This window comes from Rhamphochromis longiceps, linkage group LG8 (assembly GCF_057381845.1).
Source record: "Rhamphochromis longiceps isolate RC_006_pf linkage group LG8, R_longiceps_female_GT1.1, whole genome shotgun sequence".
Classification (NCBI taxonomy): Eukaryota; Metazoa; Chordata; class Actinopteri; order Cichliformes; family Cichlidae; genus Rhamphochromis; species Rhamphochromis longiceps.
Genome location: NC_140564.1, coordinates 28,478,696 through 28,505,073, shown reverse-complemented (window position 1 = coordinate 28,505,073; position 26,378 = coordinate 28,478,696). Strand labels below are relative to the sequence as shown.

Sequence of the window (26,378 nt, the reverse complement as noted above, 5' to 3'; positions counted from 1 at the left end):
CTATTCTACTCCACTTTGCCCATCTGTTCTTAAGATCCTGTCTTTTGGTCTGCCTTATGGACAGAAGGAGTTAAAAGCATGATTAGCTTTGTCTTTACCCACTGGAGTGCACCGTGCAATTATCTAAACAAGTGAAGCTTCCTGCCTTTCTGCCTTTAAGAGAACAACATCCAAAGTTTTATAAAACCTTATCAGTCTTGTTTTTCAGTATCTTAACACAAAGCCTGTATTTACCTTTAAGAAATGCCAAATTTAGCTGCCAGACTAATGATTAGGCAGAAGGCTATGCGAGCTGGCTCCTTGGCAGTTACTCCCCTGTATCTGTGAGTTTGTACTCACTGATAGATCTTTAATATTCTCAGGTGCAATGAAAAATATTATTCAGTTCCAGTCCAGAAGAGCAGTTTGTCTTGCTTGCCTATTTGTTAATATTAGTCCCTTATATTCTATTAATAACGCTATTCACTGGTGGCATCTGTGACATTGCTGCTCCAAAGATTGAATTTGGATGCAGTGCCCTGCTTTGCCATAAACTCGGTAGCTCTATACCTAAAGCATCTGTGTTCTTATAAAGCGGGCATGGAAAACTAGAGTTGTATAACTGTACCTAGATGTAAATTATAGGCCATAATATCAAGCAATAACCTCGTCTTCACCCCTCACAACGAAACCAAATGTAAAGCTGTAGGATGGGTCATTGTGGAGGGAAATATTGAAGAACAGAACATAACGGTTATATCCTGTAATAAAGGTGCTCTCATGCTGGTACGTGAATGGCCTTGTGTATTATTGGCATTTATCAGCCATTGCATCTTGATGGTGCATGAAGATTACACTGTATAATCTTAGGAGGGAAAGAGGAGTTGGCCGTACAGTGAAATGATTGGGATGAATCAGGAGAATTGGATGCTTAGCTTGGATTGCAGTACGATTTCAGTCCTTCAACAATATAACAACTGCAAAGAATACTCGCATCAAGGCCATTCATAACAGAAAACATGCTTGTCAGATGAGTCGATGTACTCCAGATAATGACCTGGTCTTGTATAGTTCACAACTGCTTATAGTGCAAAACTGTTAAGCAACAATGAATGTTTTTTCTTTACATTGAATATGAGCTCTACAATCCACTGACCAATCGGTGTCCTCCTCTGTGATTAAAACTGTTTTATTAAAAAGTATTGACTAAAGCCAATCTGAAAAATAAGGGCAGTGAAGAGTGCATCTGGCAATTTTTAAAGTTTTTTAAAGCTTTTTTGTTCAGTTTTCTGTCATGATGATTCCACTTAGATCTGGGTACTTGGGAGGCCTATCCATGAGTGATAGTATTCCCCAGTGTGTTTCCAGATATGGTTTTACTGCATTGGCAGTGAGTTTGGAATCAATATCATGCTGACAAAAAAGAAGTAATTGCCAGTCAGACACTTGCCACATGGTGTTGTTCATCGGGATTCAAAATCTGATGGTACCTCAAGTTTCAGATCTGGTTTCATTACTTTGTAAGACCTAGCATACCTCGGTCTATTCTTCCTATTTCAGTTTCCACAGCACATTATGCTAAGTTTTTGGATAACATGCCTTTCTCTTTGTCACTTTATGTAGGATTAGGCAATGTAACAACTACAAATCTATTATCCACTAGTGAAATTGGGGTACATGATGCTCTGTGCTGAGTCTGCATAATAAAAAGAGGGTGTGTATGAATGCAAAAACTTCAATATGAAAAAACTCTATTACTGGTTTGCTTTGTGTACAGATTTATGGAGTGGCAGGGTGATTTTCTAGCGTCTGTAATGAATAAAGCTATTTTTTATGTGCTTGATGATTTGGTGGACTGCCTCTATGTGATTAAGAGACTGAAATAATGTGCATGTTTCTTATCTGATCTGTTTTTTCTAAATAGTTCTTTCTTTATACTTCTTTAATAACTGAGCCTTTGCAGGATTGATAACCAAAGGCTCCACCATAAAACATGGAGATTAGATTGAAACGTCTGATTATTCATTCTGAATTATTCTTAGACACTAAAAGAGGTCATCCAACTAATTAGGTTGCCTTAGTTGAGGGTAACATTGAAAAGAGTTGATAACATTTGCAAGCAGAATATTTTATTGATATTGATTACAAGGCACTGCATGCATGACATTATGTCTGGGAGCTGAGCCTGAGCCTGAAACCTTACTTGCTTAAGTAATGCAAGTGTCAGAGTGTCAGAATATCAATGGGATGTTTCGCTCTCTTTATTCATATATGTATATATACATATATATATATATATATATATATATATATATATACACATATATATATATATATATATATATATATATATATATATATATATATATATATATATGTATATATGTATATATATATATATATATGTATATATGTATATATATATATATATATATATATATATATATATATATATATATATATATATATATATATACGTATCGAATTTCCCAGAGGAACCCACCCGAGGGATTAATAAAGTTCTATCTTATATATATATATATATATATATATATATATATATATATTAGCCTGAGTTTAAAAATATGTTACAAGTAATATATGTTAAATATTATTTGTTATAATAACTGCACCAGTTTTAGGTGAGATTGTTGGTGTCTTAATACTAACCTCTTACGTGCCTGCGGTTCGTCCAATCTCACTTCCCTGTTTAACATCTCGTCCCCCGGAAGTACTTGTTTTTATCTAAGGAGGTCAAAATGGCGACTCGCTGCATGTGAAGGGGTCGTAACGGGAACCGGTTTTATGATTCGAGATCATGTATAAAACACCATGTAGCAGGCTGTCAGGTAACATGCAATAAAATTTGTATCTGGTTCAAAGGGACGTTATTTTCAGCGCAATTTTAATCTGCGGCGGCTTAAATCAGCTCTTGATGCTAAGGCATAAGCTAGCTCACTAGCTTAGCATTTAGCTAACTAGATGCAACTGAGCTGTAGGCAATAGGCTAGCATTGACCTTGTTTATAGAGGGTATGCGCCCCAAGCAGAAGTCGGTCGCATCTACAAAGGGGAAAAAAGGCTATATAGCGACTGTGGCTATTATTGCACCTGCGGTGTCAAAATACCGAACGTTTACCCTTAAGAAGAGTCAATATTGGACATAACTTCGATGCTTCGCCAGTCGGTCTAAGGACACTGTCAACAGCAATTTAGGATAACGTTTTATCCACAGTTGGATTTGCTGTGTTCGAGCTATCGTATTTAATGAATATAACAGTGAAAGTGTTACCACTAATGTGAAAGTAAGTTTGGTGGGTCGGATTAAGTTTTAGGAAGGCTAGTAGCATAACGAAATATATATCTCTGAGTTGTGGCATTGCATCAGTGGTATGAAAACCACGTCAAAGGCTGCTGATTGTGTTTTATTTTATCTGTCTGTCCATCCATTCATTTTATTTGGTCATTTCCCCCCCCCCCCCCCTGTCCATAGAGTAAATGTGCTTTTTCCTCATGGTTTCTAGTATTTCTCACAGTATTTGTGGCAGTAGGGTGTGAGCACAAAAAGATGAACACCCATGCTTTTTAAAACAAATAGTAAAAAAATAAGTAGCAATTAAGCAGTTTCCCTGCTAATCTCCAAATCCTTTTTGAACTGCATGTAGCAACAAGGTTGTTTTCTGCTCTGCAGCCTTGGTTAAACATATAAACCAAGTCTCCACCTGCTGCAAATGCAATTTAGTGGTCTTAGAGCTTGCAGCAAACCTTCTGATCTTTACAGCCACCAGACAAGCGAATATGACCACACGTAGCTGAATGACAAAGATCACCACCGCACTGAGCAGGTTACCTTGCCAGAGAAAGACACATGAGGTGGGATGAGCTAGCTGGTTAAATTTTCAAATAAGAGCAATGGGATTGTGCAGTAGTAAATTGACTGTGGTGTTCTCTTGGATGCTGAAATGAGCAGCAAAATGTATCTGGGCAACAAATGTAGGAAAAATTTTGATTAAAGCATGTTTTAGTTTTTAATGACCAAGAAAATCTAACCAAACTGTCACTTTTAATAATTTTATGTCTTGCGTTTCTTGTAGGTTTTGTTGGTGTAAGTGTGAAACAGAAACTAGCTCGAAATGTTCCTCGATGCAACCAGATTGCTCGCAGCCTTATTCAGTTGCACAGAAGAGATCCTTCAAACTGGCTGACGTATCAACATTTTAACTTCCTCAAACGTCAGGTATCATCTTGTCGTCTTCGAACGTATTGTATCTCGTAAAATCAGTTTATTAAACATTTTTGCTCATCGTTAATGCTGATTTATCCCAGTATTCTGAGGCTAGCAGAGTTTCTTCTTTTGCCTCTTTTTTGCCATTAGAAAATATTTACCCAATAAGTCTCCTTGCTTTTGTTTTTTCCCCCCAGTATGTTTCAAAGAACACGAGTGAGCTTCACCAGCGAGCCATCCCCAAACAAGCACCCGTCCTGACTATTGTGGATGAGAGAGATGACAGCGTTGAAAGACAAGTGGAGCGAGTACCAACCATCAATCCTGCAGCTACAGATGCTGGTCCACAGGCAGAGGATGCAACCCATAAGGCTCAAGATAAACTCTCCGTCTTGAAGCACACTGCAGAAAATGCAGCAGCGCAGAATGTTTCCGTTTCCCATATGACTGGAACTCCAGATGAGCCTCCACATGTCCAGGTTGAGACTGAAGAAGAAAAACAGGCACGTCTAGATAGACAGTGGAAGCAGCTGAAGGTTGATAGGGCTGACTTACCGGATATCTATGCAAGACTTTCAAAAATTAAACTAACAGGTAGAGTATTCAACACTTACTTATATAGTTTATTATTACAATATTAGTTGACTCAATATTCAGGCTGTTCTAAATACTTTAAAAAGCTTTTCCTACTGTTGGATTCATATTAGGGAGGAGGGATTTTTATGTTGTCATCTCAGGCACACAACTCTGGTTTTGAGCACAGCAAACTCACCTATCTGGTTTTGAGACCCTTCTGTTTGATAGGGGCAGCCAATCGGGAGAAAGCTGAACTAAAATGGCTTGACTGGCTCCACCAAGGCCCAGTATAAGAAGATAAAGGGATTATTTACTGTGAATTGTGCAAAGCTAGAAGGCAGGGTGATTTTCTAGCGTCTGTAATGAATAAAGCTACTTTTTATGTGCTTGATGATTTGGTGGACTGCCTCTATGTGATTAAGAGACTGAAATAATGTGCATGTTTCTTATCTGATCTGTTTTTTCTAAATAGTTCTTTCTTTATACTTCTTTAATAACTGAGCCTTTGCAGGATTGATAACCAAAGGCTCCACCATAAAACATGGAGATTAGATTGAAACGTCTGATTATTCATTCTGAATTATTCTTAGACACTAAAAGAGGTCATCCAACTAATTAGGTTGCCTTAGTTGAGGGTAACATTGAAAAGAGTTGATAACATTTGCAAGCAGAATATTTTATTGATATTGATTACAAGGCACTGCATGCATGACATTATGTCTGGGAGCTGAGCCTGAGCCTGAAACCTTACTTGCTTAAGTAATGCAAGTGTCAGAGTGTCAGAATATCAATGGGATGTTTCGCTCTCTTTATATATATATATATATATATATATATATATATATATATATATATATATATATATATCAGTGATGATGAACTATAGGAAATAACATGCAAACACTTACCCGACATGCAAACAGAATCACTGACATTGTGTAAAAATTGAGTAAGTAGAGAACACCAGTCAAATAAATAGAAAAATGTACAAGATTACTGTGGATGGGTTAAATGTGCACATAGACATGACTATGTTGTTGTGCTTAGTAATATAATAAACAGGGATTCGTGCCAGTCATTCAGTGAGTGAGTCAGTGGGACTGATCGTCTTCATGAGATTCACTATAATTCATTTCCCTCTGTATCGGAATGGGTTATAACAAGAAATCCGTCACTTTACATATTTAAGTGGAGCTTTGGAGCAATTGGAATTCAGTAGTTTTAATACAAGAACTTAAAGTCATTCTATTAGTTTTTAGATAAAGTGCATGGAAAGGGGCCTAAGCTGAAATCTAATGTGTTGCAGTTTGTCTTGTCCTACTATGTGCTTTTCCTTTGTTTACACTGAATCAACCTTCTAGGGATGTTAAATGTTTTACATATTATTTTGGAGAGATAATACTCTGAGAAACTATAATGGATTATGTTGTTTCTTTTCTTTTTATCACCTTCGTTATTTCAGCTCTGGTGGTTACAACTGCAGCTGCCGGCTTTGCAATGGCTCCGGTGCCCTTTGATCCAGTCATGTTTTTCGTGTCATCTTTGGGAACAGGCCTTGCCTCTTGTGCTGCCAATTCAATTAACCAGGTTTGTTTTCTTCTTTCAAACATATATATATATATATACACACCTTTGTACATATTAGCATGTGGTTTTTACACAAACTAAGAAATTCTAGTCATCATATATGCATTAAAATCATTTGAGCTTAAACAAACATTGTATCAGCTTTCATAGTTTGGCAGTGAATTTTAACCAACAACTCGTCAATAAATTGTCATTGAGTATGCAGTTTAACAAGCAGCAGTTACTCCTGTGTTAATCTCAGCTAAATTTCCTGCAAATACAGAAGTCCCAGAAAGCAAGAAATATTAAACACATGGGCTGTTTTAACTGCTTCAAGAATCGCAGTAAACATTGCAGATGTTTGTGGTCTTGAATCACTTTGATTTTTAGTACCAATTTCCTTTTGGAACAAAAGTGACCCGTCACAGAACTGGCCTGATATTTGTTGGCCTTGAAGTTGTGTCATATAGTTTTTTTGTAGACATGTTATGACAACATGAACGTGCCTGTTGACCGAGACCCACATCCACAGTTTTCTTTTTAAGTTGTTTTAAGAGATGTTCCAAAAAACGCTAAACGGACCAGCACATCCCCTTATTTACCCAGCCTACATTCCTCTTTAGCTACGCATCTCAAAAATGCATTGAGCTAACTGTAATGCTATTATTAGTTCCACGCTGAAAGCTTTTTTGAAGGTTTAAACAAAGGGGAGCTAGTGTACTTAGACACTTAGAATGCCTAAAGTAGGGCCTTCTCTTGCTCTCTAATGTTGATGTTGTACATCGGAATTCTCTCTGACTTAATAATATTCACATAATGGGTGACCTCTTCTTCAGCCCTGGATTGAACTGTGGTTAGTGGTGTTCTTGGCCTATAATTTGACAAAGACCTTGATTACCCTGCAGGTTCATGGCCTTGAAACAGACTCCCCTACCCCCACCCTGGCTTCCTAGCAGTGTGATTCAGTCATGTGTTCACTGTTTTGCAACAGTGAAATGCCAGGAAGTCAATGAGTTTGTAATAACACTGATCATCTTGAACGTAAACTTGCATTGTGCCATTTAGGTGCAGATGTCTATGAATATGAATGTGCACATGTTTACACGGTTTTGTTGCTGGGACTAGGGCCTGAATAGAGTCAATCAGTCCATTGCTAGGGTTAAAATCATATTGTCTGTGAAACAGAACTGACTCCTCGGTACACCTCACACTAAGCAGGTGTGTAAATATCCTTGAGGTATTTGAAAAATGTCTCCCTCTTTCCACGCCAAATAGTTGAGCCCAGGCCTGCACTCCTAGACATTCATAGCGTTGAGTGATGCAAGAGGCGGCAGCCACTGTTCGTGCCACGCGAGTCCCTGTATTTGTTTGCCCTCCTTGACATCCGTCCTGTCAATCTTCATTTATTCCACTAACTCGGCCTGAGGTTAGGCTACAACTTGGCTTCATATTTCACTGAAACTGCGGTATTTCCCTTTAGTGCCTCGATCTACTTGCAAATTGAGTAAATGTGTGTTAAGACCTGAAAATACATAGAATTAAGGTTTCTATTGTAAAAAAAAAAAAAAAAAAAATGGAAAAGCAAAGAATAAAAATCACAATTTTGAGGAGCAGCCTAGTATTGTCATTTTTGAACCCTAGACCTGAGAAAATGCAGTTGGATCCACATCACGCCCCCAAAATCAGTCATTTACTTTTAATGAATGAGTCACTTTTTTCTCATTCTACGTTGACACCACAGGTGTATCTCTGGTTGGCTTAATGTTCAGGTAGGACCTCAAGGCACTTAGTCTTTTGCATTCAGAACTCCCTGAATTCTTTGTGGCACAGAATCAACAAGGTGCTGGAAACCTTTCCCAGAGATTTGGACGCCTGTTGACATGATAGCATCACACAGCTGCTGCAGATTTGTCAGCTGGGATGATTTGAGCTTTGTGACATGACATATCATACTGCTGGAAACTGCCATCAGAAGATAAAGGGAAGGACATGGTCACCAGCAATAGTCTGGCAGGCGATGGCATTTACACAATCCTCATTTGTGTGCCAAGAAAATATAAATATGCACTATACACTGCCAGTATGAACCACTGAATATTGTAGCAGAAAGGCTCATCAGATCAGGTGAAGTTTTTCCTTACTTCTGCTGAGCTTGTGGCAATTGTAGCTTCAGTTTTTATTTTCTTATTGACTTACTGATTATTGACGTAGCACCCTTTGCGATATTCTCCTCCTGTAGCCTCTCCTCTTCTCCTTGCTGCTCTTATGCATATATTGCTTGTGACAGGGGTTATTTGAGTTACTGTTACTGTATCTGTGCACCAACAACTATACCACTTTCAAAGTCCCTCATCTCCTTCGTTCTGATGCTTAGCTTGAACTAAAGGCATTGGGTTGCTACCGTGGAATTGGCTGATTACATATTCACGTTAACAAGCAGATGAACAGGCCACTAATGAAGCTACCAGTTAGCGTACATTAAACATTCAGGCCTATTCGTTATTCACACCATGAAAATGCTTTTCAAGTTCAGAGTTCATTCTGTTTTCAATCTCCTTTTGAGCTCCTTTGACTTTAAAGAACCTCTGACTTACTATTCATGTATATTCAAAGGTGGCTCAGGGACTTTGTCTGGTTAACTTCACACAAGAACCTGATGATCAAAAACAGTGGCATCACTGTAGTTGATCCCTCTGTCTTTGTGTGCCACTGCTTGAGTGAGATCGTTGATTTCCCTGCATAATGTTACAGTCCTTACTCCCATTACTACAGGTTTGCAGAGATGTAGAGGGTGTAGAGATGCATTCAAGGATGACAGGGAAAATTGTCAAGCACTATGTTCAGTGAGTGGAGCAAGAATACCCCTTGTAAGCTTGATGGCTGCACAGGTTCAGGTGGCTGCAGTCTTTTCTTCCTAGGATTCCCTACTGAGTGGCTTCTGACTGATAGATGAGAGGTATGTGGGGTGTATATCTCTGCATGGAAGGATAAAACGGTCTCAGAAGTGTCATGCATTCCAGGTAATTGCTTTTATTGTGGCTTTCAGCTGTTTCAGCATGACCTTGAATGTGCATTCCTTGTATTTACTTCCGCAACACATAGCAGGCAATCCCTTTTTGTCCTTTATTTTGAATGGAAAACACTGCTTCTGACTGCCTTATGATAAACTGATCTCCCAATAGAAAGCTGAATTCCTACCCATCAATCTAATTGGCCAGATAGTCAATTTCTATTAGTCTATTTTTCCTGCAGCATACCCTTACAAAAACACAAACTAATTGTTGATTTAAAATGATAACTCCTTAATTGTGAATTTGAAAGAGGCTGATATAAATGTCGTAACACATCTCCCAGTTCATTTTGCCTTATTAATGTGGGAAAAAGTGTCACATGGAAGAACGTATAGTATTTTAGGAATGCTTCACATGGTTTTTGAAGATAAATACACAATGTCGTGTAAGGAGATCCCGGTGGCAATATTACTCCTCTCTGTTTTCACAAATGGCCTTGAGTATTTAAGCCTGAAATCCATCAGTGTTTACTTTGAGCCCAAGACATCCCTTTTTGTGGCTAGATGCTGGGTATGTGAGCCGGATCCCCCACACAAGTTGGATTCATTCTCCTTCTTTATCCCTTGTTCTCTGTGGGCACATTTTGCATGTCATCATAGTCTTAACTGGAAGGAGTTTGCGATGAGCTTATTTTTTCAGACAAATTAACCACCTGTCTTTAAGGGAAGTTGACTTTGAAGTAGGTTGAAAGTCATGCAAGCGGAAACCTTAAAAGGTGATTTAAAAGAAGAAACACTGTCAGAAAAGCAAACCTGTTTAGTGTGGTTTGTGTTCGTTTTCCTCGGCTCGGCTGGTATAAAAAGTATGTGGCCTTCTACAGACAATCCAACAGTTGTTGTTTGTTTTGCTTTGTTTGGAGGAGAATGTAATTATATGCACAGAAGCAGCTGGGATGTTGTTTGTTATATAATTGCCAGCTGCACTGTCACTGCCGTCATACTTTACACCTCTTTCTAAGATGTAACCTCACCTGGCTGCAGTTGAGCTCAACACCTTGGTTATGCATTTGTTATTGATAATCCAGAAAATCAAGGAATGGAGAAGACAAACATCCCATCTTCTGATCTCCTGACTTTAAAAAAATTCTTTTCATCTTAAAAATACTGGGACTTCACTAATAGTGTGGTTAGCTGTGATCAAAGAACTTTTTTAATATACAAAAAGTAAATCAAACAAAAGCTTGACAGACAAATCAAAGCAGATAGAAACTCTTGTGAAGATCACTTCCGATGGATTCTGCCGCTCCGCCCTAATCCCTTAATGTTCAGCATCTGAAGAGGCACAGCAGTATGACCACAGAGTTGTTGAACCACCTTGAGGGAAGGAGGAAAGTGCCTCGAGGGAGAAAGAAATGCTTTGGCAGAGAGAGCTTGAGTTGAGCTATCAAAAGCAAGGCTGGGTTTTGTCCCACTTGGAAGTGCCCGTAGGGCAAACTGCAATGTTGTGGTTTCTTTTTAAGATGTTACTCTATTTAGGAAACTGACGGAAGGGTGTAAGCGCTGGAAGTCACGTAACAATGGCGTTTTGTCGTCTAGAGTTTCCTGCCACAGTCAAAAGGCTTAATGCTGTCATGTCTGTCATACAGTGTGGTCCGAGAGCAAAGGGATGTAATTATTTGACCTTCCAGTTAAAGTAGCTTAGATTTCCAATGAAGTCTGAAAATGAGGAATGCTTCACACAGACTATACTCTGTAAGGAATGACTACCTCAGAGGTTTGCAGCTTCCTCTTGAGCAGAGTGTCTGTGGTGTTTACACTGTAGCTCAGATTAGTTAAAATATGCTTATTGCCGGGGTCACGTAACTCCTGGACCCCACACCGAGAGCAGCAACTGCAGGTGTTCCAGCTGTCATCGGCTTCTAGTCTGGCCACTACTTCAGCTAATTGGATAATTGGGTCAGATGAGAGTTTGAGGCTAGAGCCTAAAATACCGAGGGGTGGTCTGAAGTCCCCGGCAGTGTAAATAATATAACCCGATATGGCCTTTTACTGTCAAATAATTACTGCTCAGCTATTTTGGCAGCATCGTCACTTTGTGTGTTTGTTTTGATGAAAATTCAAGCTGGCTTTCTCTGCGGCTGACTGGTGTCATTTCTGTCTTTGTTAAGAAGGCACAGAGTTTTCGTTTCTGCGCGTCTGCTCTGTGGTGAGCTGTCTGAGGCTGGCACGCACAAGCGAGCCCCCACAAGCCCCCTGCCCATGCACTCCACACACTTGAAGCTACATCCTTCTCTCATGTCCTGTGTAGGCATGCATTATTTACCCTCGCAGCATGCTTCCTTCTCGATGCATCTTGGCCAGCCCTTTTAGAGTAGATTGGTGCATGACTGAACACACGCACAGGCTGTGCAGAGAATCATGTGTTACCAGTGTATATAATACAGCTGTGTATGAATATGTGGTTAAATACGGTCTAAATCACTTTGAGTTGGTCAGAAAGGCTAAAAGAAAACTATATAAATTCCAGTCTATTTCCATTTCCGTGTAGCGGTGTGTTTGGTTTGCTTTTTCCTAAAAATTTTAAAATACAATACTGGTTAAAGGTTTTGAGCCACTTGAGTCATTTCTTTATATTTTCATTCCAAGGAGCCAGACTTTCTTGGCATTTGTCGTTGTTGTCTTTCTGAAGTTCTTCCAGAAATTTTCTTTGCTGCTCATTTTAGTCCATCCTTGTACCTGACCAATTTTAGAGGATAACACAGTCTGACCAGCATAAAATAGTATTTTTTTGCACAAACAAGGTGATTCCCAGGGCACTAGATGAACTGCCTTTGAAAGAAGAAATCCTGACAGGGGACCTGAGAGATGAATCTGTCCCGTCAGTTTGATCCGTTACACCAGAACTGGCTTGAAAATCAGTGGCAACTGATGAAACTTATGAAATGATTATTCCAAATTTGAGATTTTTGTTTCAAATTGTCATCTACATCTACAAAAGAGGTCTGTAGAGGCACAGTAGCCATCTGTAACACATAGTAGAGGCTCTGTCATGGTTTGCAGCTTCAATGCAGTGGTGTTGGAAATTTTGTCAAAATTGATGGAATTCTGAGTGCAGAAAAGTACAATCATTTTGATCCGCTGTGCAGTACCATCTGGAAAGTGTCTGCCTGACAACAGCTTCAGCATGGCAGTCTCACTGCCAGTGCAGTAAAAATTGAACCGGATATAAAAACACCATCAGTCGTGGATTGGCCTCCACCTATGCCAGACCTCTCATTATGGAATTAAAGGCAGCCATCATCCAAAGAAGAGCTTTGAATGTCCTTCAAGAAGTCTAAAGAACTGTTCCTGAAGGCTGCTTAAAGAAATTATGAGAGTTTAAACTGTTATATGTATTTCCACGCAAGTTTTCAGACGTTTTAAGAAATGGCTGCACCTATTTCCTGTTTTACTATCAAAATATAAAGAAATGGGTAATATGACAGTGGTGAGAGCTTATTCTGATCCTTTTCACGTTTCTAAATGTACCTTTTAATCAGCAGAATAACAGGAATTGATTCTAAATGATCTGTTTACACAATGAAGCGTCGTCATTTTAACCCTCCGTAACAAGCAGAAGCACATGCTTTTAACAATGAAAGAACTCCAACGCAGCCCTCTATTTCAAACGCGTTCTTACATGCAGTCTTATTCTGTAGCTAGCATCTGTGTTTTGTTTGAAGTGGCAGTCATCTTTTTAATCATGTTTATCAAAAGCTTTGGATGTCAGATTGGTATGCTGTCACCTGTAATGTGATCTGAATCAAACCAGGAATTTCCCTTGCTTTATACATATTAGGTCTTGCTTTGTGGTATATCTAATGTAATCCATAATGTAATCTGAGTTTTTGAACTACTCTGATTTAATATTTTCAAGCTGGTCCTGGTTAAAGTCCTGAAATTGCACTTAGTTAAATTCAGATAACCTCAGCATAAAAAAAATGCATTTATTACAGTGTATTCACTCAGTGGGTAAGTTTAAAATGCTGGCTCCTAATCTATAATTACATCCATCTTGGAAGTATTTTGCAGAGCATGTAGCTCTTTTCTGTGCATAGTCCAGCTATTGTAGTGTTCAGAAAGCAGTCAGACAAATTACTGTAGTTATGTAAAATCAGTAGATTTGAGTCCCTAAATAAAAACTATCGGGCAGTTCTAAACTTTAGAACAAACTAAAGTTGTCCTCTTGTCCTTTATGTCCCAGTACATTCTTGCATTTTCTTTGAAAGGATCGCTGTAGCCAACATAACTGAATGCTAAGTCTGTGTGTCAGAAGGGTTGTAATACCAGGATTTCAGCTGATACATTGTCCAACTGCCTGCTGGGTATAATGATTGGGGAATTTTTTTAAATGTAATTTTAAGATATTTGCTAGACATGTTATCAGACTACTCTTGTCATGGGCTATACTTAAATATATAAAAATATCTCAAAATCACACAGTGAGCATTGCTCAAGCAAAGCATATAGTCTGCAGGTGGTCTTTTATTTTGAAAGTTGACCAGATTCTTTTTTTTTTTGTTTTATTGTGCTTCTGTGTCTGACTTCCTGTCTTCCTAATTTGCCCTGTGCAGCAAGATGTGACACGTATTTAAAAGAAGAAAAGAAAGGCAAAAGTCTCCTATTTTTAAGAAGACAGAATGTGTAGCTGCAAGTGGAATACTCCTAAAACACAGTGTAGCACGTCGGGTGAAATTGCAAGGATTGTTGTTCCATCCCTCCAGTTTCGAGGATTGGAAATAGAAAGCAGCCGAACCTGTTTTTTCCCAGGGTTACCCTCGGTTGTTAAACTGATTTCTGTCCATTTATTTTTGTTAATTACAAGAGGCCTAAACATTTATCCATATATGTAAACATGCAACTGTGGTTCAGTGGACTCCACTTGGTATAACCTTTATTAGTTTTGCTGTGTCGACACAGAAAAAGCATTGCTCTCCTGTCTGTGCCATGTAGCAGGTTTTATGATGGGTGGATAGACCAAAGGATCTTTCCTCTGTTGACAGTATGACTGAAACAGTGACACACTCAGCTGACGGTCATTAGATCTGCTTGATAGCTTTGGCAATACAGGTGAAGAGGAGCCTTAATCTCTCTCATCCTGTGATGAGTTGTCATCCTTTTCTGCATCAGTTCAGAATTGTGACTTTGTGTTTATATCGTCATCTGCTAAAAACAACAACGATAATAGTTATACAATAGTTACTGCAGTTGTAGCTTCATTGTATTTATTGTATGGGCTGAATGTTCATTTATTGTCTGTCAAATGATTTAGTTTGTAACATTTTGTTGACTGCTTTTACTAAGGTAGAGGTCAAATGCATTGAGGCTTTTGCTAAGTGTGCATTTTAACAAGAGTGGAAAGACACCCCCCGCAGATAAACCACAGCTGCCATTCGTAAGATCTTGTTTTCCACCAGTGCATTTAAGACAAAAGAGAAAGCTGATCTTTGACATACATACTTTTTGGCTTTTCCTTTCGACGGTCCCCTCCAAGCTGTTAATTCAGCCCGAGAGAAAGAATGAAAATTCCTTTTTAATTGCCTAGCAAGATGGGACCAAAAGGACTAGATGGGTATCTCTCTGTTAGCGCTGGATTAAAATGAATATTTAACTAGACAGCCCTGTTTAATAGTTAATTTCTTTAAAGCCTTTTGTCTTTGTCAACTGTGGGGTGCCAGTCCATTTCAAACTGTACAAATGGATCTCTTGTAGCCTCAGATGGGAAACAGATGCTATCCTCTGATAAAGTCACGAAGGCTAAATCCATCTATTATATGCCCCAGAGATAATGAACGAGATCAGGCACCAGCATATACTGCTGCCAGGCTAAGTATTTGTTAAGCTTAGATACAAGGATTGATAAAATTCTAGTGTCTAATGTCCACGGTTTGTTTGTGAGTTTGTTCCTTTCTTTTAGAAGAATTTGCCAGCGTTGCAGATCCAACAGTACCTTTATTCAAAAGCTTAACTTGACTGCGTTGTGTGCGTGTGGCCAAGAAGTTGTCTGTGTTATTACAAAAGCCTAATATACTCCGTGTTTCTCATTTTAAAGTTACATTTAGCCTGAAGCTTTAAAAATGTAAGTTATTTATGATGTGGCTGTTACATTTTCTGTTCTTCTTGTGTATCTTTCATCTGCTGTAGAGAGAATTAATTGGTAAGTAGGCAAACCAAACTTAATGAAGTAAATGAACTGTAGGAAAGGTTCATTTATAAGGGCTTTGGCAGGCAACAGCCTTACTCTAATGAAGCACTTGTGGGGTGTTAATCTTAGGTGCTTTTCTATTGATGTGAATCCCTAAAAAACTACATTTTTGAGTCAGTTGAAAGCTGCCTCATTAAAGGAGATCAGTGCAAGAGTGAATTTAAAGAAGTACTGAAGGCAGCTAAAGAAATCTCTTTGTTGGTATCAGGTTTCTTCAAGTTGTCTGTTTTGTTTTGTTTTCATGCTTGAATCAAATACGACTTAATTCAGTATTAAAAACCAAAACTTTACATTTATCTGGTTGACAGACCGGTGAGTTTACACATTGGTCAGGCATTTTTCATCCATCCTTAAACAATTCACAAGTCAATAGTTAATTTTATGTCATTTTATGGGCACTTTTCCATTTTCACAAGAATTTCTCTGCCCAGAGTATTGATCAAATTTTAGTTAAATGACTTCATAGTGGGTTTAATTCTCATGAGTTTCTACATCACAGTTAAACTTCAGAGTAAAACTTACAAACATACACTGATATATAATGTATTTCACTTCTTCACTTCTTCTTGTGAACAACCTATGAAAGAAAAAGATTCTTAGCAGACGCGACAACAAGTGTGATCTGGCCTTTTGTCCAGATCACACTTGGGTGATGCACAAACACTCACGTCTGAAGAGCTTTCAGTGCCACAGCCTGTTAGTTTAAACACACGTCTCCACAATAGTTGACTTCACTCCACGGGATAACTGATGGGCAGGTGGAGCACCTCCTCTCCACCTTCCTGATTATCCTTTAGTTTTGAACAAAACACTGTGATTATGGGCTTCAATGACCAACATGGCAAGATGCCGACACAGACAGACCCACACGCAAACACACACCTCAACACCGTCTGGCACCAATGAGCCTTTTTCCACTCCTCACGCACACACATATACTTTTGGATTCATTTAGCAGTGACAGACCTAACACGAGAGTAAATATTTTTAACACCAACTGTAACACTCCATCTGTTGTGTTTAATTTCTCAGTTGCTATTAATGCTTGCAGTTGAGAGAGGGTTTTTTTTTTTTTTTTTTGCAGATCGTAGTATCTGTGGTATCTGAAAAGAAGAAACTAAAAGAAGCCCTTGAGATCTGTTTATTGTGTCGGTGCTACTACAGATAGTGTCATGTGCATTCATAAAAATCAAAAACCACACCTGATTTGTAGAGGTCTCATATGTCTGCTATACGAGACCATTCCTCTGTTTCACCACACTGAAATAGATTGAAGACAGTCCTGGCGGGCTCCTCATTTTTAGAAATGACCCTCTCTGCATTGCTGAACATTTGCAAGTTGGAGGCCAGAGAGTTGCATGCCTATTTATTGAATGTAATGTCACTCGGAGACAACTATCCCCAGCCCAAGTGTTTTTTGTTAAGCTGAGCTCAAAATTACCCATTCTGGCATGAACCAAGTGAAAGTATCATGACAGAAAAAGCAATGGCTTTGCAATGATGTGGAACGTCTTTTGTGAGGCTAATGTTAGTCAGATGAGAACATACTGTGTGGTGATATGTACTGCAGCACTTTCAAAACTGTGACAGAGAAGTGAATAATAAATTTGATGGAATGACCTGCTGTTTTCAGTTGGGTTTTTGTTCTTCTTTCTTTTCCTTACTGTGTTTAGTTGCTGGAGGGATAATTGAACATGTGGATATAAAGACAACTCCAAAGCTCACTGATATTTATGCTCTTTATATTAATATGTTACAGGCTTTTGGTCTTATTTAGACATATGGCAGAGAAATAATTCTTTAAAAAACTGCTTTGTGCATGATTGTTTCTGGTTTTACAGCTAAGAAAAAAAGAATTGTTGTTTTGGAAGGCTAATTAAAGTAAGGAGTTTGGGAAATGCATATTTAGAGTATCTGTTTTCTTAATACATCACATTTATGTATTTGTGTGTTCTATTTTTTCACCTTTAAATGCAAGTTTTCCCTCTCTATTTGAACGTAACTTAGCCAAAGGCAAGTAGGAACACTCTTTGTAATGCTGAGATCCATGGATAATTAACAAAAGCAGCCCTGTTTATGGCGTGCCCGTGAGCCAACACTGCATGCTAATTTGATTCAAACCGAGAAGCTTTTGGGGCAAGGGCATCGTTGCTGGAAAACAAAATGGTTCCCAACATGCACCAAGATTTTCCCCTATGCTTATGGTGTTGTCTTACATTCTCCAGCTTTTTTGCATTTTTCTCTAAATGCGATGAAGAGTGCAATTTTTTTCCTTTTTAAATGCCACACGGAGGGTTCAATTTCCAGCCATTTTCACAAAGAGACATTTATTATATTTAATCTTAAGATAAACGAAGCTGTGCCATGCAGATTGACACCGAAAGATAGCCAAGTCATCTCAGACAGGGTCTACAAAACCCTGAGTTGAGCCACGTTGGACCGTTTCCTATACAGCTGTTGCTCTGCTTCTCACTGTCGGCAAAGAAACTATTGCATCTATTGGAGAAAAGTCCTCAGAGATCGTTTTGCTTTGCTGTTGCATAGTGCACTCTGTCTGCTAAGCATTATGAAGACGTCGCATTATTATCAGGAACCCCAGATATAGACTAGCTGTCTTTTATTACTATTCTGTAGTTTGAATAATTGTTTTGTGTGCTTTCAGCTCCTGCACATATTTGAAATTTAAAAAGGTCTCATGCCCGGTCTACAATGACTGTTATTCTGGCCATATTCACCCAAAGTCTTCAGTACTTCATTATGTAATCACAAAGGATAAACTGAACAGCTGAAAAATGCCACAGCTGATATTTTGCATATAAAAAGGTTGTTTTATGTGATCGTGGTTGCCCTTTTAGTTTTGCTCATAATGGTCTCATTTAAAAGCAGAAATATCCTCCAGGTCTACTTTGTCATTACAGTTATTACCATGCTAAAACTTAACAAAATATGGGGCAAGAAACAAAAGAGAAAAAGATCTGATAATTAGGAAAGCCTTTGAGTACATAAACTTCATTAGCGCTTGTGTATACTTTTAAATCCATGGATATTGACAATGTTATACAATCACTTACCACTTCTTGCTTACTTACTGCTGGGATGGAGCTACTTTTGCCTTGAAACTGTCTTAATTTTAGCACAGACCCAACAAGGTGCAGCAAACTTTCTCCAGAGAATTGTGTTCCTATTGATATGATGGCATCCCGCAGTTGCTACAGATGTTTTGGATGCACAGATCTCCTGTTCCACTGCATCCCAAAGTTCGATTGAGATCTGGTGGCTCTGGGGGTCATTTGAGTACAGTGAACTCGTCATGTTCAAGAAACCAGTTTGACATGATTTGAGCTTGGTGCATTATCCTGCTGGAGACTGTTATTCCAGTACGTATGCTGTGATCGTAAAGGGATGGACGCGATCAGTAACAATACTATGGTGTTTAAATGCTACTCAGCTGGTACTAAGGAGCTTAAAGCGTTTAAGGAAAATATCCCACATGCCATTAAACCTCCAACACCAGCCTGAACCATTGATAAAAGCTAGATGGGTCCATGCTTTCATGTTGTTTACATCAAATTCTCACCCTGACGTCTGAATGTCACCGCAGAAGTCATCAGACCAGGCAGTGCTTTCCTATTTTTCAGTTCTGGTAAGCCGTGCAAATCGTGGCCTCAATTTCCTGTTCTTCGCTGGCAGGGGTGGTGCCTGCTGTGGTCTTCTGCTGCTGTAGCCGATCTGCTCCAAGGAAACAAGTGGTTGTTTGAGTGTCTGTTGCCTTCCTATCAGCTTGAAACAGTTTGGCCAATCTCCTCTGAGCTCTGGCATCCACAATGCATTTTCACGTTTTTACTGACAATGGTCTGCACACCTTGAGCGTGTTTGCGAGGGACAAAATGCTCCGTTTGACCTTCATACGGTTGTCTAAACTATGTCTACATGACTAAATACATTAAGTTGGTTAGATGTTTGCATTAACAAGCAGTTGAAGTGGCTTTTTTTGGGCATGTATCTAGTGCCACGCAGCAAATGCTACGATTTATGTGGGTGGTAGCACTGCAAGGGCAGACACAAGACTTAGTAAGTCTGTCATGCTTGTGCTCGGATATGACATTTTAGAGACGCGTCAGTTCACCTCTTTATCCTCCACCCGTCATTCCTCTCACCCGAGGAAGCTATTATTCTGTGTTGGGTGTGTGATAGTTAAAAGGATCTTTGGGCATTTGATGACACGGCAGCCTAGCAGACTCTGTCATGTAGTAACTGCTGATTACTGCTTACAATACAGTTCAAAGTGTGCGTCCCTGGGTGTATACGTACATATTTGCTCAGGCTTTGACGTCTCCATTCATTTCTTTCAACACCTTATATGAGGTAACACTTTTTGTTTTCCCCTCACCTGGGAATCACAAAGGGATGGTGAAATCAAACTTGCTTTTTTATCATCTCTACACTATAATATCACTTGATTGCGTGTTGCTGTACATCGCAATAACCATTTTCTCTCTTTCTAGTCTCGCCCGTAAGCATCACTTTTTCATCCCACAAACAAAACTGGTGTAATCGCTCAATGTAGCCCCCATAACATAACTCTGCTTTGAAGGGGCTTCTGTAATTAAGGCTTTGTTGTCATAGACGTTCCCCTAAATTAATGCTCATGGCGGTTTGTGTTATAAGAGAGCTCACTTGATTGTTCAGATTTAATTCAGCAAAGAGTCTATCTGTGTCTGATTATGCGTGCCTACATGCTTCCAAAGCAAAAGATGTGAATGCATAAAAAAGGGCTTTTAACTGTAAAGGCTGCACCATTAATATAACCTTGTAGCGACTCATTCAAGCAGAAGGACGTAGCAGCTGCTGTGTTCCCATTCATTTTACACCCACTCAACTGTAATGAGTTTCAGAATGATAGACATCTAAAAAAGTACCCTTAGGTGGTTATACCCTATATGTGTGTGTGCATTACATGCAAAATGTATCAGATCCAGTGAATTAAACATTTAACATCTATAGGCTGGAATTGGTACTAATGATACCCGGTAATAGGGGTAATAATTGCTTACCATGAGACAGGGTGAGTAGGGGAAATATGGGTCTGATTTTCACCAGCATACAATCATAATGGCACTTTTTTAAATGTGTCATTGGGATTTTATTAATACTATTATTCAACATTATGGTTTTAATGATAGGTATTGACTTACAGTTTTTAACTTAACCATTGGTTTAGTGGCCCAGGGCTAGTAAAAAAGGAATACTTGGCAAATTGATTGGCCATCTGCTGGCCCTCAGATAGTGATGGAGTTTCCATTTATCAGTTCACCTTTGAAGTAAGTTAACCTTGAATAGCAAGTAATTTTGAGAGACAGTGTTTTTACATTAAAGTATCACTAAAATACTTCAATATACCACCCATGGTTTAAATGAGAAGATTAGCAAGTGTTTTAGCTGATCCCATTCATGCCTCAGTTGTTTCACACAATGATCGCAGAACTAATTTAACAAGTAGCTTAACTAAGTTAGTCTGTAGATGAACTATATGGTCATTGAGATAGCTTGGAGCAGAGTTGGAAAAAAAGGTGTTTATGTTGAACACAGCTTAATTTATTATCCATACTCTGTGCTCTTTAATGCTATTGTGTTTTTTTTTTTTCAAATTCAAATCAATTGTTGAGTCAGGCACAGTAGTTTCATATCTGGCCTTTTACTGTATGACACCTAATTAGTGACTGGTTGTCTCACGTGGACATACTGACAGATTTTTTGGGAAAAAAACAGCATTTAAATTAGTTTAAAATACTAAAATTGAATGCTGATGAGCAGATATACTGTCTGTTTGGTTAACCAGCTTTGTAGTTGTTGCAGCCAAGTGTTTATGCAGCATTCATTCTAGGGTTTCTTTATATTGTGTACCAGTTGACATGTTAAACCCCCTTTCCTAGTAAAAATTAAAGCCTGTAAATTGACATTTGCTGATAATTCGATGACAGTTAGACAATTAGACACATTTTTGCAGTCATGATTTTAACTTCTCCTTGAGAACCTGTGCTAGGGCTCATAGACTCTACAAGTTGTGTTGTGCCACATCCTGACAGGAAGAATATTTGTTGCTTTCACAGGACAGATAGTTGACAGCTCACTTCTAACCCATCAAGATGCTAACTGGTTGCTTTTCCACTTGAGAGGATAGTGAGGGAGATGAGGAGGCACAGATAGAGAGACACAGTGAGAAGGGATGGGTCTCGGGGGTAAAGCTCTGGCAGTGGAGGAGGACAGACTCTGACAGGAACTTTGTTACCCTGTTTACACGCTCTCCTCCTATTTGCTCCAGCAAACAAGATTGTCACTCACGGATAAATAATTTAGTCCCGCTGCTTCTTGCCACTGTTTACTGTCAGATCCCTTGCATTGCGTGTATCTGCATATGTTCTGCCTCCAAATACACATAGTTCAGCTTTTTCCTATTGTGTTTCCTGTCGCTTTAGAAATGTCAAACTGAAAAGGGGGGGCTGCCAGATGTTATCTAAGACTGACAACCACAACTTTTTGTGGTTTATAAGCACGTATGTAGCAGTTGAGTTATGCTAAACATATTGACGCTGGTATGGCTAACTAGGTATAGCTGTCAACCTATACGCTGTAAGGTGAATGTAGAGACCTGGGTTCCAGCCCGGCCCTGTCTTTCCCCTGCTCTTCCTCTCACCTTTCTTGTCCTCTTTCCAAAGTTCTATTCCAACAAAGATAAAAAGAAATGTATAAAAGACTAAAAATATATATATACATCCTGCCTTTTCTTCACAAATGTGACCAGTTTTAAGTTTTTCTTTAAAACCCTTATCATCTTCCACCCACAGTGCTATGGGTAAATAGGGAAGTACGGCTGTAAATAAAGGTCTATACCCAGCCTTGTCTTCTTCTCGTCCTCATTTTGATTTGAAAGGCTTGTTGAATGAGCCTGTCTAGAGATGAAGAATGGATTTTACCACAGGTCACTGCCACAAATACAAATCTATCAGAGGCGGTGATGGCTTCTGTCATGTTTTAGAGAAGAGCGAGGGCTTTCATATGTGTCCATTCCCTATTCTATTTTCCTAGCATGTATTTCTTCCAGATCGAGCCGTATCTGAGCCATATTGAAGCAGGCACGCACACACACACACACGAACACCCATTCACACTCATTCCAGTCTTCCTGTGGTCAGACACAGCTGCGGACGAAAAATCTAAACACTCACATTCTCTCAAACATACACATGGTCATGCACATGTCTCTTTTTCAACTGCACCCGAACTGTTGAGAGGCTTTCAAACTGCATGTCATGTCAGTCACACCCTCACAGTTACTTCCAAATGCACACTGATGGCGGAAAGGACTGTTTATTTCTTTTTAAACAAGACGACCCCCCCCCCCCACACACACACACACACACACACACACACACACACACACACACACACACACACACACACACACACACACACACACACAGCCCAGTTCTATGAATTCAGCTTTCACTATTTTATTTTCCCACACTTTGTGAGACTGAATAGAAAGCAGTCAAGTGTGCCCAAAGTTAATGGTAATCAGAAACTGGACTGAAATACCCTCATTAGTAAGAATGTTAACTTATCAAGCTGAGACTAGCGATATGGCTGGCCAGCTTTCCAAAGGCATTCCCCTTGTTTGCATAGGTGTGTGTACTGTAGAGTGAAAGTAAGGATCTCACCCAGCGTGGTCAATATCTAGTTCTGTGAGAAATTATACCGACCCCTTCCTACTTTTCTACTTGGAAAACTACTGGGAAATTCATCAAAGGATAGAGCCGTAAGTCCAAGTTTAAGGATTTTACATTGTATAATATTTTAATGATCTGAACGTATCACTAAAATCGCAAGTTTACTGATCTTGGGTGCTATGCACTCTTTCTGAAATCTGTTTGTGAGAGTGGATGCTTTAATCCCAAAGGTTTTCTCCTCTTCAACGTCTCCCCGCAAGAGTCAGTCTTGTAATCTGAGCCCTCCTTCACACTAGGAGGCACTGTGGCCTAGTCATAATACAGTGTAAAAGATGAAAATATTGATAGTTTATGACACGCAGGGAAAGTAAGATGAACTATGGCATCACTTCTAAACCCATATTCCCACAATGCTGGGTCCTAGCAGCTTAAACCGGTCTCCTGCGCACAACAGAAATGGATAACTCATTCATCTTTAGTTGTGCAGCAAAAACTTTCCTTCTGGAGGCAAAGCAGCAGCTGTCAAACCCTCCTTTGATCAAATGAATTAGAAGAAAAACATGTATGAAAAATCCCCTGCATTTCCTTTCTTTCTTTCTTTTTGTTAAAGTTGCAGCACTCCATCCTTCTTCATGCTCCAGGCACTGAGTACAGCATGCCTCTGCCCTGCAGTAAGATTTCCCAGATCCTGCCCATATCTTCACAGGCAACGGGACTGATTATCGGCAGGGCAGAGGTAATGCAGCTCTGCCCGGCATTAATTGGCTGATTAACATGGGGACAGTTTAGCGCTTCACTGTCCCACACTCGGCCCATTAATCAAGAGGGATGCTGTGCCAGCTGAACCGCTGCCAACAGCTCCACACAGACCACTATAAAGAGAGCTGGAAGAGGTGTGGGTTCAGCACACAGCTGAAAGGGAGACGTGATCCACGCTTTGGCCAGACAGAGTACTGCAGTCTTTAAAGTGGTGCGTGGGAAGAGACTACGCTATACAGCAGCACTGAGTGCGGCTGGATTTCAGAAAGCTAAGAATTATGGGATGTTTCATTTCAGGTAGTTGCATGCTGTTAGAAGGCTAAAGCTAATAGTCTAATTCTGAACACATACGTGTAACGAGGGAAAGCAATCAGAGCTTTTTGTTTTTAATCAGACAAGCTCGTCTAGCGCCATTGATCACATGAAGAGCCTCAGACACATCTGCCAGCTGTTCATATGCAGCATTCCAGACTCCGGAAGACATTTTTATCTTTCCCTTTCACTGCAGATAGTGTGATCTAAATACTGCTATATACAGAAATGGAGTAAGGGAGATGCCCTAAGGTGACGCAAATATTAAAAGTGCTGCGCTTCTCAAGCAGTTTTTTTTTTTTTTTTTTTTTTTTTTTTTTAGCATTAAAGAAAATCCTGCATCTACATTTTCTGGAAACAAATCTTTTCTCTAGCTGAACATGTGTAGCTGAATTCATATTAGGACAGTTGTCTCTTGTGGTGTGTCTCCTTTGCCACCTCGGGCTGTGGCTCAGGAAGTAGAGCAGGTTATCTACTAATCGGAAGGTTGGTGGTTTGATCTTTGGCTGATGCAGTCTGCATGCATAAAGTATCCTTGGGCAAGACACTGAACTCCAAGTATGAATGTGTGTGAATGTTGGAAAGAAAGCGCTTAGATAGAAGTGCTTGTGTGAATGGTGAATGGCATGTTGTATAAAGCACTTGGAGTGCTCAAGTAGAGTAGAAAAGTGCTATATAGAGGAATCATTTCATTTACCTTTTTTTTCCAACCACTTATAAACCACCAACAACCCATCTGTATCGAGGCTTTGCTGTCCTCACAGACATTCACAAAAGGCTCATCTTTGCAGTACTAATAAGTACTTTGGCAGTGTATAACAGGTTTTTCAGGGAAGCAGTGTAAAATTAGAGCATTACTCAAATAGTTCCAAGCCACTTTATTTGCCTCTCAGTTGCATTTTTTGTGACAGCACAGCTCATTCGCTAGAAGTGGAAACCCCTTGAAATAACCTTGATCTTCCATACCATTGTTTAGTGTTGTGACTAGTCAGGTCGCATGCCCTGTCTGCTTTTTTTCTTTTCTTTCATTTGACTTCCAAACATCACGAACGTCTGCCAGAAACATTGAATTGACTTCTGAGGAAAGCTTAATCTATGTAAATCTTTGGCTGCTTGTTTGTCAAGTGGCTGATCAGAGACAGTTCACAGTTGGTGCTGAAAGGGCTTTTAAAAGCTCTGATGCTTTTCTCTTTTTTTTTTAAAAGTAGACTTGGCTCGCATGCAGCGGAGCACCACCCACCCCTGTGGATGTTTGACTCTGCTATTCAACTGCAGTGCGCAAACAGGTGACAGTCTTGACAAGTGATGACTTGCGATTGTTGGGCTTACCCGTGCACCTGGGTTTTTTTCGCCAGAACAAGAGAGGGAGACGCTGTTGATGGCCAGCTGATGTTTCTGTGAGCCAAAGTCATACAGCTGCTTAGTTGTGTCTTTTCGCCCTGTGTCTGTGTTTAGGCACACTTTTGCCTCCTGAGTAAACAGAGTGTACTTACTGTAGCACTCCTCTCTTAACCATCGCTGCACTTCCTATTGTTGTTTTTGCTTTCAGATCAGAGATGTGTAAGCGGTCAGTTAACATCTAAATTTGTCCTCTGTTGTTCATTCTTCTTAATTGTTTTACAGGCCAACTTCATGAAAGGATTTTTTTTTGCACATTTTGTTAAAATATGGCCTTAAATTATGCTGCCTGAGTGTTTAAATTACAGTCATCAAACAGATACACTTCTGCACAAGAATAGGAAATGCCTCCCCCAAGCCTGTTATCAATTGAGCCCTGGTGGTTGGCGGTGGATCACGTTCTGTCTTTGATAGCTCAAAGGATCTGGCAGCTGAACACCCCCTCTCCTTTGCCTTTTTTCTCTTTGGTCTCTCCTGCTCTCCATCCTCATCGTCTGGCAGATAATTGTCCCTACAGTTAGGGGTTTTGTGTGTGCGTGTGCGTTCATAATTGAAAGCAGCACTCATGTCCATAGCTTCCGGT

At 39.5% G+C, this 26,378-nt stretch overlaps 1 protein-coding gene across 1 annotated transcript in view; it reads left to right on the top strand.

Moving 5' to 3' along the window:
• The first annotated feature begins 2,705 nt into the window (after window positions 1–2,705).
• The window catches only part of cox10 (cytochrome c oxidase assembly factor heme A:farnesyltransferase COX10), a 34,327-nt gene continuing 10,654 nt past the window's right edge, over window positions 2,706–26,378 (top strand). The window contains exons 1-4 of the mRNA XM_085416890.1: window positions 2,706–2,828; window positions 4,073–4,215; window positions 4,401–4,797; window positions 6,242–6,366. Of these exons, the coding sequence (XP_085273016.1) occupies window positions 2,798–2,828; window positions 4,073–4,215; window positions 4,401–4,797; window positions 6,242–6,366 (696 nt within the window). The 5' untranslated portion in view covers window positions 2,706–2,797. The remainder of the gene's footprint in view (window positions 2,829–4,072; window positions 4,216–4,400; window positions 4,798–6,241; window positions 6,367–26,378) is intronic.